Here is a 15,428-nt window from a genome sequence, read left to right as displayed (position 1 = left end):
CATTGGCAAGCCCTATTTTAACCAGTTTTGAGTGGTTTTAGACGCACTGAAATGAATACACAAAACAATGACTTTTATGTTGTAATATTTGTAATACCAAAGTTCTTTTTAAAATGTTTTTGTCCAAGTCTAAGTTAATAAAATAAATAACATTGAAAAGGTTAAGAACACATTAATATTTGATGGGCATATAGAATTTCATCTCTTCTTTCATCCAGTTTTTCTGTCATGACAGTTTTTTCCAACATGTTGGGATTGCATTACTATAAAAAAAAACACCACCACATAAAACAATATAACTTGTCTTAACTTATATCTTGTTTGAACAAGAGCTGAAGCCCCCCCCATGCACGCTATCTCCTGCCCTTCCCCTCCAACTCCTCCTCTCTCTCAATGTCAATGCATTTTTCATCCTAGCTTTTTGGAAACGGAAGCCTTTAAACTAAAATAAACTGTAAACTTCTGAATGTGTCAGCATCTACGGACACTGACACTGGATTATTTTAATAAAATATTTTAATGGAATTTTTTTCCTTTAAATCAGAGTGCAGAGAGACGCAGTGTCTCCATTCTGATCTGCTTTAGAGTGAACACTGAAAGCAGCTGACTGCTGATCTCTGCTGTTTGCGGCAGAGATATGAAGAAAATGAGAAATATATTTCATTATTTGGTTGAAATTGCAAAATAAAACCAAAATATGACACTATAAGCTTGAAATACAATTTAATTAGTACATTTTTCAGCAACATTTCAGTTCATTTTTTGGAAAATCCGTGGTGGACGGGACAGAAAATTTAAACCCGAGAGCCGGGAGGAAATTTGCAGTGCTGGGTGGTACGCCCCAGCACCGCCCACCGTAGCTAGAACCCTGCAGTCATGCAGCATGCCCGTACACCAAGTCATCTGACCTTACAAAATAAAGAGAGCCATCTTAAGGACCCTTGCTTGAGTAAACAAATCCATAATACAAACATGGCCTTTAGCTAGTCTGGGAAAAAATCAGATGTTATGTCGTGGGTTTGTTAAAACAAAAACCTGTTCTATCAACACAGGCCAGAAGGCGACGGATGACCCTGAGCAAGCCAGCATGCAGACATGAGCAGTAACAGTAATTTTTCACTGACACAAATCACCTTTTTTTGAGGGGCATTGCTTTTAACATTTCAGTTTTCTTTGTTGACAAACTGGAGATGCTCCAGCCATATTTGCTCCTCAAAGAATCAGCCTTACGTGACGTGCCAAATCTTTTTTTAAAAACATCATTGCTAGTTTTCTGTTTGTTTCATTTTACACACCATTGCTGCACACTGATACTTCACCTGAATCACAAGTGTTGCAAAGGTAATTTCACAGGTTTACTTTATACAGGATATAACATTCCTAAGGTCAAATAAATCAGAACTTGAACCAAAGTGTACTGTTGCCATGTTCATTTAATGTCCTTCACACCATCAGCATCAACTTGTCTGATTTAACACACAGGAGAAATGAATACAGCTCCACAGAGTCTTTGTCCAAAAAAATTGAAACAAAAATAGAGATCAGCCCTTCAAAAACACCTGGTGCTTTGCGCTGAAACGCCACTTTGTAAAAATAATTTGAAGTAACCAAACATGAATAAATTTAACTTGGCTGATGTGTTCCAGCAGACTCATTTTGATTCATTTGTGACACTTCATGCAGGCAGTGGGTGTAATTTTGTTCAGTGTAGATTTCAAAAGCTATATTGTAATTCCAGATGCTGAACTTCAGGTGTCCAATTTCAACCGCTACAAGGCTGGTCTTGGACTTCCGTGACATATGAAACTAAAGTCTAAACTCCTCCCTGCTCTGTGTGACACACCCACACACACCGCCCTCCATCACTCCTACGTCTCCTCTTACTTGTCAGAGGGGGGCGTTGCTAGTAGCAGCTCCATTCCACTTAAAGTAACATGCACACAGAAAGAGGTTATTTGTTCAGCACCTGAAAATTAGGTTTGTTTTTTTTTACATTCGTGTGTACACAGTTTTTGGCTGCAAACTTTAGCATACAATAATTTGAGACACATTGTGTGTTTGTTAGGGCAAAGCTCATTGGATTCAAAGGTCTATTTAAATTTTTCAATCCAATGTCCACCAAGATAGGTACATACAGTTGGTATAGAAAATATACACACCCTGGGGATTTTGCACATTTTAATTTCTTTGCATAATTTTGAATTTAAATTTTTTTTTAGTGTGTTATACTAAAGGGTTCCATTACTTATCCAACCCATCATTGGTGGTTTGATATTTTGTATCACCTTATAGAGATTTGTTTTCAGAGTTTAAAGAGGATCATTTTAGAAATTTAACATTAACAAATTCCCTTTTTTTTTTTTCATTTTTCAAATTAGCATAAAGCAATTAAAATGTGATAAAAGTCCAAGGGGTTCTGGTATTGTCTTGGCAAGCTCAAACTTACCAAAGATCAATAATTGGTGACAAATGCCAAAATTTTCATTTTCCACTCACACTTGAACCAAATCTGGCATGAACATGGAGGTGGATTCTGAAACTGCCCAATCTAATTTGCCAAAGGTGGGTCACTGGCGCCAAGGACATGTTGGCTTTGTCCTGAATTCTGCCGATTTCTACTAAGCTTTGCTATGCAGTGATGGTTGCTGCTTCAAGCCACTTCAGGTCATCTGCTGAGTTGGTGGAAAAATAATTTTCTATGATGAAAAACAAATGATATAAACAAGAATGATACATCCAGATATGAACTAAATTTTAAATAAGGGAGGAACTGCAGTCTCTTCAAAACACCTGCAGAGTCCAGCGCTCAACAGATACAGTCCTTACACCAGGGTGAATGTCCAGTTAGACTGTCTGCTGGAGAGGAGTTCTGCCTTCACAGAGGACAGAGTTCATTTTTGCAGTTGCTATGAACATCTCAGCGTGACATAACCGAGTGCAACAGGCTGGTTAAAATAAATCAAACACAATTTGTAAATGTTTTGCTACTTAGCAGCCGAATCTTAGGCGGGGCAGCTGGCTGGTTTCTCCTGTAGCTTGGCACCAAAGCAGAGAAACGTCCTGATATTTTGGTGGCATTTGCACTTTTAGTGTGGACGAATGTGACGCTCCAAGTCCATGAACGACATCTCGAAGAATTGCACTTTGTCTCTGGCTGCATGCCGCCTGCAGAGTCGGCTCCTACTCGCGCCGTCTCAGTGGAAACAATCATCATCCTTTAATCTGCCGCAAAGACAAATCACAGTGAAAGTGAAAGGCGGGAATTTCTTTGCATTCACGCAGAAGACTCGTTACATGTCGCACACTTCACCTCGGTGACCATCCCGGCAGCCATGGTGGAGCCCACGTAGCGCAGCATGAAGCGGCCCAGTTCCTTGTAGTCCTTGTAGAGTTCTAATGACACCGGCCGCTGGGTCTGGATCTCCACGATGGCATTCATACCCTTCATCAAACATCTTAACAGACCAGACATGTTTCATGTTTCTCAAATTTGGAAAATTACACTTTCTAAATATATATTTATTTTAAAATGTGTAAAACCTGGTCAAATTTAAAAATACAGATTTTTTTTTTGGGGGGGGGGGGGGGTCTCATGCATTTTATAATTAATGTATGTTGCAGCCCATCTATAAGAACTGAATTTATGTGATCATTTTTTAACTGTTTGAACCCCCAAAACGGTGGTTTCAAAGCCATCTTTTTCTTCTTTATGTTTATTTTAAAAATTAAAATTGCATTAATCTAAGCTTAAAATAAATTTCATCTAAATAAACCGACTGTTCGATGCAAATCCAGGTAAAACATTAAACACTCTCCTGCCCAACAGTGAAGCCTTGAGTGACTCTGAGATCGATTGTCACATGAAATAAATTAAGAGGATCTCAAACTGAACTGCAGACGAGAGCGAACAAAGAAGGGAAAGACTGTTGACAGATACTAGTGTGGAATCTTTTAATGTTCACCTTAAAACATACTTTTTTTTTGCTGCTTATAATTACGGCACAACTTTATCTTGTCCTCTGTTATTTTGCATGTTGTTTTTAAATTATTTGAATTTAACTTCATGTTTTTTTTGTTTTTATTGAGGCATTTTGATTTTGTCTTACTGAAAGTGTGTATTAAGGATACAACCTTTTAATTTTCTTTCCTCAAAAGCAATTTCCTGTATCATATTTAGATGATGCATATGTAACTAAAATAAATTCATGTGTGAGTCCTATTTAAAAATGTTCACCCATGATCCCTTGTTTGTACTCTTATGCAAAACTTGTCTGAATATGGGCAAAGTCGCACAACGCTCTTGGCTTTCAACAAATTCTTAGTATGTGTAAGACCTTAGTGGTGATTAGACTGCATCATGCTTTTTCCCCTTTTTTATTTATTATTCAACCAGAGTTTTAGTTTTTGGAAATCCACCCAAATGCAACAGCGTATAAAATTTTTTATTTGTAAAATTGTATCCCTAGTGTGTATATGTACATCCCCACTTATTCCCAAAATTGGTAAGAATTGTGGAAATTTGCATACATAAAAAAAAATGTTGCATACATATATACAAAGGATACCCCATTAAAATTAACTTACATTAAAAAAATGTATAATTTATGATATATATAAAAGTAATATACTGTTCAAGTACCTATGAAAGGTGCAGGACTTGCAGGTGTTGTGAAAAATTATCAGACAATGTGAGGCTCAATGGGTTACTGAATATATATATATATATATATATATATATACACTCAACAAAAATATAAACGCAACACTTTTGGTTTTGCTCCCATTTTGTATGAGATGAACTCAAAGATCTAAAACTTTTTCCACATACACAATATCACCATTTCTCTCAAATATTGTTCACAAACCAGTCTAAATCTGTGATAGTGAGCACTTCTCCTTTGCTGAGATAATCCATCCCACCTCACAGGTGTGCCATACCAAGATGCTGATTAGACACCATGATTAGTGCACAGGTGTGCCTTAGACTGTCCACAATAAAAGGCCACTCTGAAAGGTGCAGTTTTATCACACAGCACAATGCCACAGATGTCGCAAGATTTGAGGGAGCGTGCAGTTGGCATGCTGACAGCAGGAATGTCAACCAGAGCTGTTGATCGTGTATTGAATGTTCATGTCTCTACCATAAGCAGTCTCCAAAGTTGTTTCAGAGAATTTGGCAGTACATCCAACCAGCCTCACAACCGCAGACCACATGTAACCACACCAGCCCAGGACCTCCACATCCAGCATGTTCACCTCCAAGACGTCTGAGACCAGCCACTCGGACAGCTGCTGAAACAATCGGTTTGCATAACCAAAGAATTTCTGCACAAACTGTCAAAAACCGTCTCAGGGAAGCTCATCTGCATGCTCGTCGTCCTCATCGGGGTCTCGACCTGACTCCAGTTCGTCATCGTAACCGACTTGAGTGGGCAAATGCTCACATTCGCTGGTGTTTGGCACGTTGGAGAGGTGTTCTCTTCACGGATGATGCCAAGGAGATGTGTTGCACTGCATGAGGCAAATGGTGGTCACACCAGATACTGCCTGGTATCCCCCCCAATTAAACAAAGTTGCACCTTTCAGAGTGGCCTTTTATTGTGGGCAGTCTAAGGCACACCTGTGCACTAATCATGGTGTCTAATCAGCATCTTGATATGGCACACCTGTGAGGTGGGATGGATTATCTCAGCAAAGGAGAAGTGCTCACTATCACAGATTTAGACTGGTTTGTGAACAATATTTGAGGGAAATGGTGATATTGTGTATGTGGAAAAAGTTTTAGATCTTTGAGTTCATCTCATACAAAATGGGAGCAAAACCAAAAGTGTTGCGTTTATATTTTTGTTGAGTATATATATATCCCAACACTCACTTAGGTTTCTTCGTGAGGACGTCACCACTGCTCTTGTGTAGAATGCTGATCAACTTTTTGATGGTGGCCGGCTCTCTGACAGTCTGGTAATGCAACAATACCTAAACCCAGTGCACAATTAACATCAGTGCACAATTTTAAAGGAACAAAAATATATGCTGGATAGAAAGTGCAAGCTAACAAACTCTTGGCAGCATTTGATTATTTGCACTTACAGGGAAGCCTTGTGTGATGGGGACCTCGATATTAAAAATAAGGATTCGGGCTCTGAATCGAGTGCAGGCTCGAATGGGCTCCTTGGGACAACAGAACACACAGCCCACGCTGCACAGAAACAACAATCGAAAATCAAATATGCAAAAAACAGCACCAGTTAAAATATTATTATTGTCTTGGCAAAGGATCACATTCGAATGAGTGCCTTTCTAGTTTGGTACTGTACTAAAGGATTTTGTATTTCTCGTGACAATCTGTAATAAAAATAAAAATCTTAGCGTTGTCATTTTATGTAGATCTGAAAATAAACATAATGCCATGAATTTTTGACCAGGACAAAATGAGAATGTTTTGCGAAAGTCTGTTTGCATGTTTTTCAGTCATCCTGCAGAAAAGAGGACTCAAACACACAAGTAAAACCACAGCCTCCTTAAATTTATAGACTGGAATTAATACTTACTTGATCTTGATGATGTCCATTCCCGTCACCGTCAAGCTGACGTGGTTTCCTGCTGCAGCCCAGTCCACAGCTTCGTCGTGCAGAGTGATCCCTGCAGATCCACATACACACAAGTGCAGGTCAACAAACTGCCACAAGGTGGCACTGTCACATTCAGATGGAAATATGCACGATGCTGCTTCCAAAGTGATCGTCCATGTGGAGATTTATCACAATGCATGATTATATATTAAGACTTGTCAGCATGTTGCACAGACAGAGTGCATGCACACACGCGCACACCTTTGACAGTACACGTTTCATTGGGAGGCATCGCTAGAAGTTTGTCTGCAGTCTGAACGTAACCGGCCTCGATCTTCCCCGTCACACAGAAGCCTGAACCCTGGTCTGCGGACAGAGAAATCCATCAGGATAAAAGGAGGAACATACTTGTTCCAACAAGTGTTGGTCGTCTTTACCTTTGAACACGTCAGCGACGCACAGTCTGAACGGCTTGTCTATAGACCTCTGAGGGGCTTTGAAGGCATCTTTAAAAGGAAAAAGAGACAGACATTATAATGAGTAGCAAAGCTGTCAAATGTTTTCACAAATCCCTGTCACGGACTCGTCATGCTCCTGCTGTCGAGCAGGTGGTACAAGAGCACCGGGACTCCCACCAGAGAGGTGAATACAAGGAGTTTTTACAGCAGCAGTGCAGCAGATAACTGAAACAATCCTTCATTTGGTGATACAAGCATCAGATTTAGCATGAATGTTCTTCATAAATCAGTGTCTGAGGAAAAAAGTGCTGGCCACCTGAAAATCCAATATGGCGGCCAGGTAGGGGTCAATGAATAATTACACAAGCAAACGAGCGGCTGAAAATACGACCCCCCGCCCCCACCCACCCAACAAAAAGCTTCCACTTTCACCAAAATTACTGTAAATTAGCCTCTGCTCCTACACTTGATAAAAACCACAGAGACCTGAAACTTGGCTTTTGTCCAATGCTAGGCTAGACAAGACACCTATGCACTGCAACACATTTCAAAAAAGCTGGGACAGGGGCAACAAAAGACTGGGAACACCTGTTTGGAACATTCCACAGGGGAACAGGTTAATTGGAAACAGGTGAGTGTCATGACTGGGTATAAAAGGAGCATCCCCAAAAGGCTCAGCCATTCACAAGCAAAGATGGGATGAGGATCACCACTTTGTGAACAACTGCGTGAAAAAATAGTCCAACAGTTTAAGAACAATGTTTCCCAATGTTCAATTGCAAGGAATTTAGGGATTCCATCATCTACAGTCCATAATATAATCAGAAGAATCAGAGAATCTGGAGAACTTTCTACACGTAAGCAGCAAGGCTGAAAACCAACATTGAATACCCGTGACCTTCGATCACTCAGGCAGCACTGCATTAAAAACTGACATCATTGTGTAAAGGATCTTACCACGTGGGTTCAGGAACACTTCAGAAAACCATTGTCACTTAACACAGTTCGTCGTTACATCTACAAGTGCAAGTTAAAACTCTACCATGCAAAGCGAAACCCATACATCAACAACATCCAGAAACGACGCCTCCTTCTCTGGTCCCGAGCTCATTTGAAATGGACAGACGCAAAGTGGAAAAGTGTACTGTGGTCTGACAAGTCCACATTTCAAACTGTTTTTGGAAATCATGGACGTCCTCCAGACAAAAGAAGAAAAAGACCATCCAAATTGTTACCAGCGCAAAGTTCAAAAGCCAGCATCTGTGATGGTATGGGGGTGTGTTAGTGCCCATGGCATGGACAACTTACACATCTGTGATGGCACCATCAATGCTGAAAGGTACATCCAGGTTTTGGAGCAACACATGCTGCCATCCAAGCAACGTCTTTTTCAGGGACGTCCCTGCTTATTACAGCAACACAATGCCAAGCCACATTGTGCACGTGTTACAACAGTGTGTCTTTGTAGTGAAAGAGTGCGGGTACTAGACTGGCCTGCCTGCAGTCCAGACCTGTCGCCCACTGAAAATGTGTGGCGCATTATGAAGCGCAAAATAGGACAACGGAGACCCCGGACTGTTGAACAACTGAAGTCGTACATCAAGCAAGAATGGGAAAGAATTCCACCTACAAAGCTTCAACAATTAGTGTCCTCAGTTCCAAAACGCTTATTGAGTGTTGTTAGAAGGAAAGGTGATGTAACACAGTGGTAAACATACCACTGTCCCAGCTTTTTCAAACGTGTTGCAGGCATCCATTTCAAAAATGAGCAAATATTTGCACAAAAACAAAAAAAGTCTATGAACATTAAATATCTCATCTTTCTGGTGTATTCAATTGAATATAGGTTGAAGAGGATTTGCAAATCATTGTATTCTGTTTTTATTTACATTTTACACAACGTCACAACTTCATTGGAATTGGGATTGTACAGCATCCTCTTCGGAAAAGGTTTGTAACGATCAGCACTTTAGCAACAACATGCGTGATCAAAAAAATAAAAAAGAATGATGCTCATTTCCTGTTAACTTTCCCATCAATATGACATTATAATCATCTGATTTATGAACATCCACTTTCTGCCGGCTCAGCAGTTTGGGAAACATCTCGTCATGCACAGAGCCGGCAGTGTCATCAGCAAATCAAAAATTTCATAAACAAAACAAAAAAAAAAGGTCAGAGTTTCTCTTCATTCACAATCTGACAACACAACTGCAGTGTGAGCTTATCTTATAGAAACAAAAATTAGATAAATGAACACTTTATTCCTTTGCTATTAAAGCTCCTCTCACTAAGACGGGGTGCAGTCAGCTTATTTCACAAAATAGTTAAAGATTTTTTGTGCAAAACAGACATTTTTATTTACCTGTTAGAGTTAACTATGATTACGGTTTCATATTAAACATCTGCAAATAGCTCACGCGTGAGACTGTGCATGCAGAAATTATCCGGCTCCAAGCAAAATTTCAGCCTGAAGGGAATTGTTTAAAACTTCCGTGACATATGTCACGGAAATTCCTGCTAACTTTGGCGTACACGCCCACAAGGTCTGACTACGATATCTAATACTGTCCATTTATAAGATGCTTGGTAACCTGTTTTAGCGCAATGACAATTTTTATAATATGATTTATGGGTAAGACACTCGTCACAAAAAGAATATTGAAAAACTACACGTGTTTTTTTTTTTTGTGTGTGTTTGTTCCAGAGTTGAAAGAATATGTTCACACTGTTGCTGAAAATGATCTGAATCACATTTGCACACAGATTTTTTTTTCCCGGCATGAGTAGACAGTGTGAATGCGCTAAAGCTGAATTAATTTATATCAGATTCAGGGCACTTGCATAACTGGTCTGAGACTTCACTGATGTTTGATCTCTGGTCACAACTGTTAGACTTTAACTTCTCTCAGATATTATAACTCATAAATCAGTTTTTCTTTGTTTCTGAAGCTGATCTAGATTTAGATCTGACCTGATGTGAAAATTAACCCTCATTATTCTCCTTTTTCTAAAACTCATAATTCATGCCCTTTTCAGTGATAATGTGAACACAGCCTAAAATAAATTTGCAGTTTACCGATCTGCTCCAGCAGGCTGGGACCAGAGTACCAGGAGGTGAGCTGTGAAAGTGAACTCCTGGTTGTTAGGTTTTCTCCCGACAGCCCGCTGGTGGGGACGTAGAAAACATCAGACTCCTGCGAAATCACGTCGACATCGGATCAAACCACAGGCAGCAAAAAAATAAAAAATAAAAAAACAAAAAACACTTTGACACACTGACTGCTCACCTTAAATCCTGCTTGTTTGAGAAAGTGGCCGAGTTTTGAGGCGATTTCCTGGAAACGCTCCTGTTGCCAGTTCACCTGATTTGTGTAAACGCAGAGAAAAACCCAAACAGTATTAAGACGTTTCCCTGCAGCAGAGCTTCGAAAGCAGACCAGTGATTGTGTTTTTATGGTACCAAATCACAGTTTCACTGACAAAGACGTTTCCAACTGTGAAAGTCTACATTTGAAAACAAGAAAACAACCTTAAGTCAATCTGTTGGTTGACTACTTGTAACTTGCAGTGTAAACGGGTTGACCTTTGTCTAAAAATGATCATTTTATACTGACAGGTGCCCACATTTACACATTACACTATTTTGGCTTTGACATCTTAATTTAATTCACAAGTTGAATAAATTTTTTTTCAAAGTGAGTTTAAAGGCACAACTTTAAAAGTTAATCCTTTTTTTATTTAATGTCATAAAAAAGGTGTTTTCATGCCTTTTTATGTCAATCGATCGATCAATTTTATTTATATAGCGCCAAATCACAACAAACAGTTGCTCCAAGGCGCTTTATATTGTAAGGCAAGGCCATACAATAATTACGTAAAAACCCCAACGGTCAAAACGACCCCCTGTGAGCAAGCACTTGGCGACAGTGGGAAGGAAAAACTCCCTTTTAACAGGAAGAAACCTCCAGCAGAACCAGGCTCAGGGAGGGGAAGTCTTCTGCTGGGACTGGTTGGGGCTGAGGGAGAGAACCAGGAAAAAGACATGCTGTGGAGGGGAGCAGAGATCAATCACTAATGATTAAATGCAGAGTGGTGCATACAGAGCAAAAGAGAAAGAAACACTCAGTGCATCATGGGAACCCCCCCAGCAGTCTAAGTCTATAGCAGCATAACTAAGGGATGGTTCAGGGTCACCTGATCCAGCCCTAACTATAAGCTTTAGCAAAAAGGAAAGTTTTAAGCCTAATCTTAAAAGTAGAGAGGGTGTCTGTCTCCCTGATCTGAATTGGGAGCTGGTTCCACAGGAGAGGAGCCTGAAAGCTGAAGGCTCTGCCTCCCATTCTACTCTTACAAACCCTAGGAACTACAAGTAAGCCTGCAGTCTGAGAGCGAAGCGCTCTATTGGGGTGATATGGTACTATGAGGTCCCTAAGATAAGATGGGACCTGATTATTCAAAACCTTATAAGTAAGAAGAAGAATTTTAAATTCTATTCTAGAATTAACAGGAAGCCAATGAAGAGAGGCCAATATGGGTGAGATATGCTCTCTCCTTCTAGTCCCCGTTAGTACTCTAGCTGCAGCATTTTGAATTAACTGAAGGCTTTTCAGGGAACTTTTAGCACAACCTGATAATAATGAATTACAATAGTCCAGCCTAGAGGAAATAAATGCATGAATTAGTTTTTCAGCATCACTCTGAGACAAGACCTTTCTAATTTTAGAGATATTGCGTAAATGCAAAAAAGCAGTCCTACATATTTGTTTAATATGCGCATTGAATGACATATCCTGATCAAAAATGACTCCAAGATTTCTCACAGTATTACTAGAGGTCAGGGTAATGCCATCCAGAGTAAGGATCTGGTTAGACACCATGTTTCTAAGATTTGTGGGGCCAAGTACAATAACTTCAGTTTTATCTGAGTTTAAAAGCAGGAAATTAGAGGTCATCCATGTCTTTATGTCTGTAAGACAATCCTGCAGTTTAGCTAATTGGTGTGTGTCCTCTGGCTTCATGGACAGATAAAGCTGGGTATCATCTGCATAACAATGAAAATTTAAGCAATGCCGTCTAATAATACTGCCTAAGGGAAGCATGTATAAAGTGAATAAAATTGGTCCTAGCACAGAACCTTGTGGAACTCCATAATTAACCTTAGTCTGTGAAGAAGATTCCCCATTTACATGAACAAATTGTAATCTATTAGATAAATATGATTCAAACCACTGCAGCGCATTGCCTTTAATACCTATGGCATGCTCTAATCTCTGTAATAAAATTTTATGGTCAACAGTATCAAAAGCAGCACTGAGGTCTAACAGAACAAGCACAGAGATGAGTCCACTGTCTGAGGCCATAAGAAGATCATTTGTAACCTTCACTAATGCTGTTTCTATACTATGATGAATTCTAAAACCTGACTGAAACTCTTCAAATAGACCATTCCTCTGCAGATGATCAGTTAGCTGTTTTACAACTACCTTTTCAAGAATTTTTGAGAGAAAAGGAAGGTTGGAGATTGGCCTATAATTAGCTAAGATAGCTGGGTCAAGTGATGGCTTTTTAAGTAATGGTTTAATTACTGCCACCTTAAAAGCCTGTGGTACATAGCCAACTAATAAAGATAGATTGATCATATTTAAGATCGAAGCATTAAATAATGGTAGGGCTTCCTTGAGCAGCCTGGTAGGAATGGGGTCTAATAGACATGTTGATGGTTTGGATGAAGTAACTAATGAAAATAACTCAGACAGAACAATCGGAGAGAAAGAGTCTAACCAAATACCGGCATCACTGAAAGCAGCCAAAGATAACGATACGTCTTTGGGATGGTTATGAGTAATTTTTTCTCTAATAGTTAAAATTTTATTAGCAAAGAAAGTCATGAAGTCATTACAAGTTAAAGTTAAAGGAATACTCGGCCCAATAGAGCTCTGACTCTTTGTCAGCCTGGCTACAGTGCTGAAAAGAAACCTGGGGTTGTTCTTATTTTCTTCAATTAGTGATGAGTAGTAAGATGTCCTAGCTTTACGGAGGGCTTTTTTATAGAGCAACAGACTCTTTTTCCAGGCTAAGTGAAGATCTTCTAAATTAGTGAGACGCCATTTCCTCTCCAACTTACGGGTTATCTGCTTTAAGCTGCGAGTTTGTGAGTTATACCACGGAGTCAGGCACTTCTGATTTAAAGCTCTCTTTTTCAGAGGAGCTACAGCATCCAAAGTTGTCTTCAATGAAGATGTAAAACTACTGACGAGATACTCTATCTCACTTACAGAGTTTAGGTAGTTACTCTGCACTGTGTTGGCATATGGCATTAGAGAACATAAAGAAGGAATCATATCCTTAAACCTAGTTACAGCGCTTTCTGAAAGACTTCTAGTGTAATGAAACTTATTCCCCACTGCTGTGTAGTCCATCAGAGTAAATGTTATTAAGAAATGATCAGACAGAAGGGAGTTTTCAGGGAATACTGTTAAGTCTTCAATTTCCATACCATAAGTCAGAACAAGATCTAAGATATGATTAAAGTGGTGGGTGGACTCATTTACATTTTGAGCAAAGCCAATTGAGTCTCAGTGTTGAGGCTGTCATTCTCAGCATCTGTGTGGATGTTAAAATAGCCCACTATAATTATCTTATCTGAGCTAAGCACTAAGTCAGACAAAAGGTCTGAAAATTCACAAAAACTCACAGTAACGACCAGGTGGACGATAGATAACAACAAATAAAACTGTTTTTTGGGACTTCCAATTTGGATGGACAAGAGTAAGAGTCAAGCTTTCAAATGAATTAAAGCTCTGTCTGGGTTTTTGATTAATTAATAAGCTGGAATGGAAGATTGCTGCTAATCCTCCGCCTCGGCCCGTGCTACGAGCATTCTGGCAGTTAGTGTGACTCGGGGGTGTTGACTCATTTAAACTAACATATTCATCCTGCTGTAACCAGGTTTCTGTAAGGCACAATAAATCAATATGTTGATCAATTATTATATCATTTACTAACAGGGACTTAGAAGAGAGAGACCTAATGTTTAATAGACCACATTTAACTGTTTTAGTCTGTGGTGCAGTTGAAGGTGCTATATTATTTTTTCTTTTTGAATTTTTATGCTTAAATAGATTTTGGCTGGTTATTGGTGGTCTGGGAGCAGGCACCGTCTCTACGGGGATGGGGTAATGAGGGGATGACAGGGGGAGAGAAGCTGCAGAGAGGTGTGTAAGACTACATGTAAATGTAGTAAATGTTATGTAAAGTTCCATGTTGTCCATCCGATTCAGGGCATGTCGGTGAATGTGCGGTTCCTCTGACCTGGTCCATCTTGTTGACGGCCACAGCTAACTGAGTGACTCCGAGCGATCGGACCAGAAGGGCGTGCTCTCTGGTCTGGCCGCCTGACTCGAAGCCGGCCTCGAACTCTCCTCGGCTGGCGTCCACCACGAGCACGGCCACGTCAGCCTGAAGGGGGAATTAAAGATCAGAGCCACATGTGGTTATGTTCAAGCTATGGTAAGCAGGATTTAGTGCCATCTAATGGTGAGGCTGCAGACTGCATTATGCCGTCAATAGGGATTCAAGCTCCTTCTCCTCTTAAGCGTAAACTAAGCAACCAGTAGAGTGTATCGGGGAGCAACCACTGAGTCTTCTTTTGCTTCAGTCGTCTGGCCATGCTGTAAAATGTGAAATAAGACATGCTACTAAACCCTCTTAAATCACTTTTGATATTCTGTGTGCTTCTTACCCTGTGTGCTGCTATACAATGCTGCTGGAACCTCAATTTCCTTGAGGGAGTCTTCCCAAGGAATCAGTAAAATCAGTTCGACTTAATCTAATCTAAATCCTCCATACTGTGGCTTTACGGGACCTCATGAGGACATTACAACCACAAACAAAGAACAGCAGGTATTTGAAAAGCTAAATTCTAATATTTATTAACTAATTTTAATTTAATGACAACACAATATCTGAATGCTTCTCTTGTGGGAATAAAACTGTCATATTTTGCACTCAGTGTTGAGTTACCAATGTAACGGTTACTCATATGTAACATATCGTCACCTTCCTAAAATAATGGATTAAGTCATTATTTTAGGAAGGTGACAATATTCAATATCCCACAATTCCGTGACTGTGCAAGGCGAAACTCCAGTCCTGAAACTGCTTGTTTTAACTGTGTGGCAAATGTAACATTATTTTCACTTAACATGTCCCACGAAGGGGGGGGGGGGGGGGGGGGGGTGACAGGGGAGATTCACAAGGTAACAAAATGTCCTGTAAAAGTGCTGCGTTGCTTTTCCTGCAACTGAAACCCCTTAGTCACTACACGATGAGGCTAAATGTGATGGTTAGACGAAAGAGGCTAGTCATCTGTTGAAAAGAGAAATTACACTACAGT

The 15,428-nt window shown here is 39.8% G+C and overlaps 1 protein-coding gene across 1 annotated transcript in view; it reads right to left on the bottom strand.

Moving 5' to 3' along the window:
• Nucleotides 1-1,415: 1,415 nt before the first annotated feature.
• Nucleotides 1,416-15,428, bottom strand: part of hbs1l (HBS1-like translational GTPase) — a 51,207-nt gene continuing 37,194 nt past the window's right edge. Inside the window, exons 9-18 of the mRNA XM_034161951.1 lie at nt 14,345-14,491; nt 10,321-10,395; nt 10,110-10,227; nt 7,010-7,078; nt 6,834-6,938; nt 6,552-6,642; nt 6,091-6,199; nt 5,876-5,976; nt 3,311-3,455; nt 1,416-3,222 (exon numbers count right to left, since the gene is read on the bottom strand). Coding sequence (XP_034017842.1) covers nt 3,211-3,222; nt 3,311-3,455; nt 5,876-5,976; nt 6,091-6,199; nt 6,552-6,642; nt 6,834-6,938; nt 7,010-7,078; nt 10,110-10,227; nt 10,321-10,395; nt 14,345-14,491 — 972 coding nt within the window. The 3' untranslated portion in view covers nt 1,416-3,210. The remainder of the gene's footprint in view (nt 3,223-3,310; nt 3,456-5,875; nt 5,977-6,090; nt 6,200-6,551; nt 6,643-6,833; nt 6,939-7,009; nt 7,079-10,109; nt 10,228-10,320; nt 10,396-14,344; nt 14,492-15,428) is intronic.

This window comes from Thalassophryne amazonica, chromosome 21 (assembly GCF_902500255.1).
Source record: "Thalassophryne amazonica chromosome 21, fThaAma1.1, whole genome shotgun sequence".
Lineage (NCBI taxonomy): Eukaryota > Metazoa > Chordata > Actinopteri > Batrachoidiformes > Batrachoididae > Thalassophryne > Thalassophryne amazonica.
This window is presented reverse-complemented; position numbering and strand designations above follow the sequence as displayed.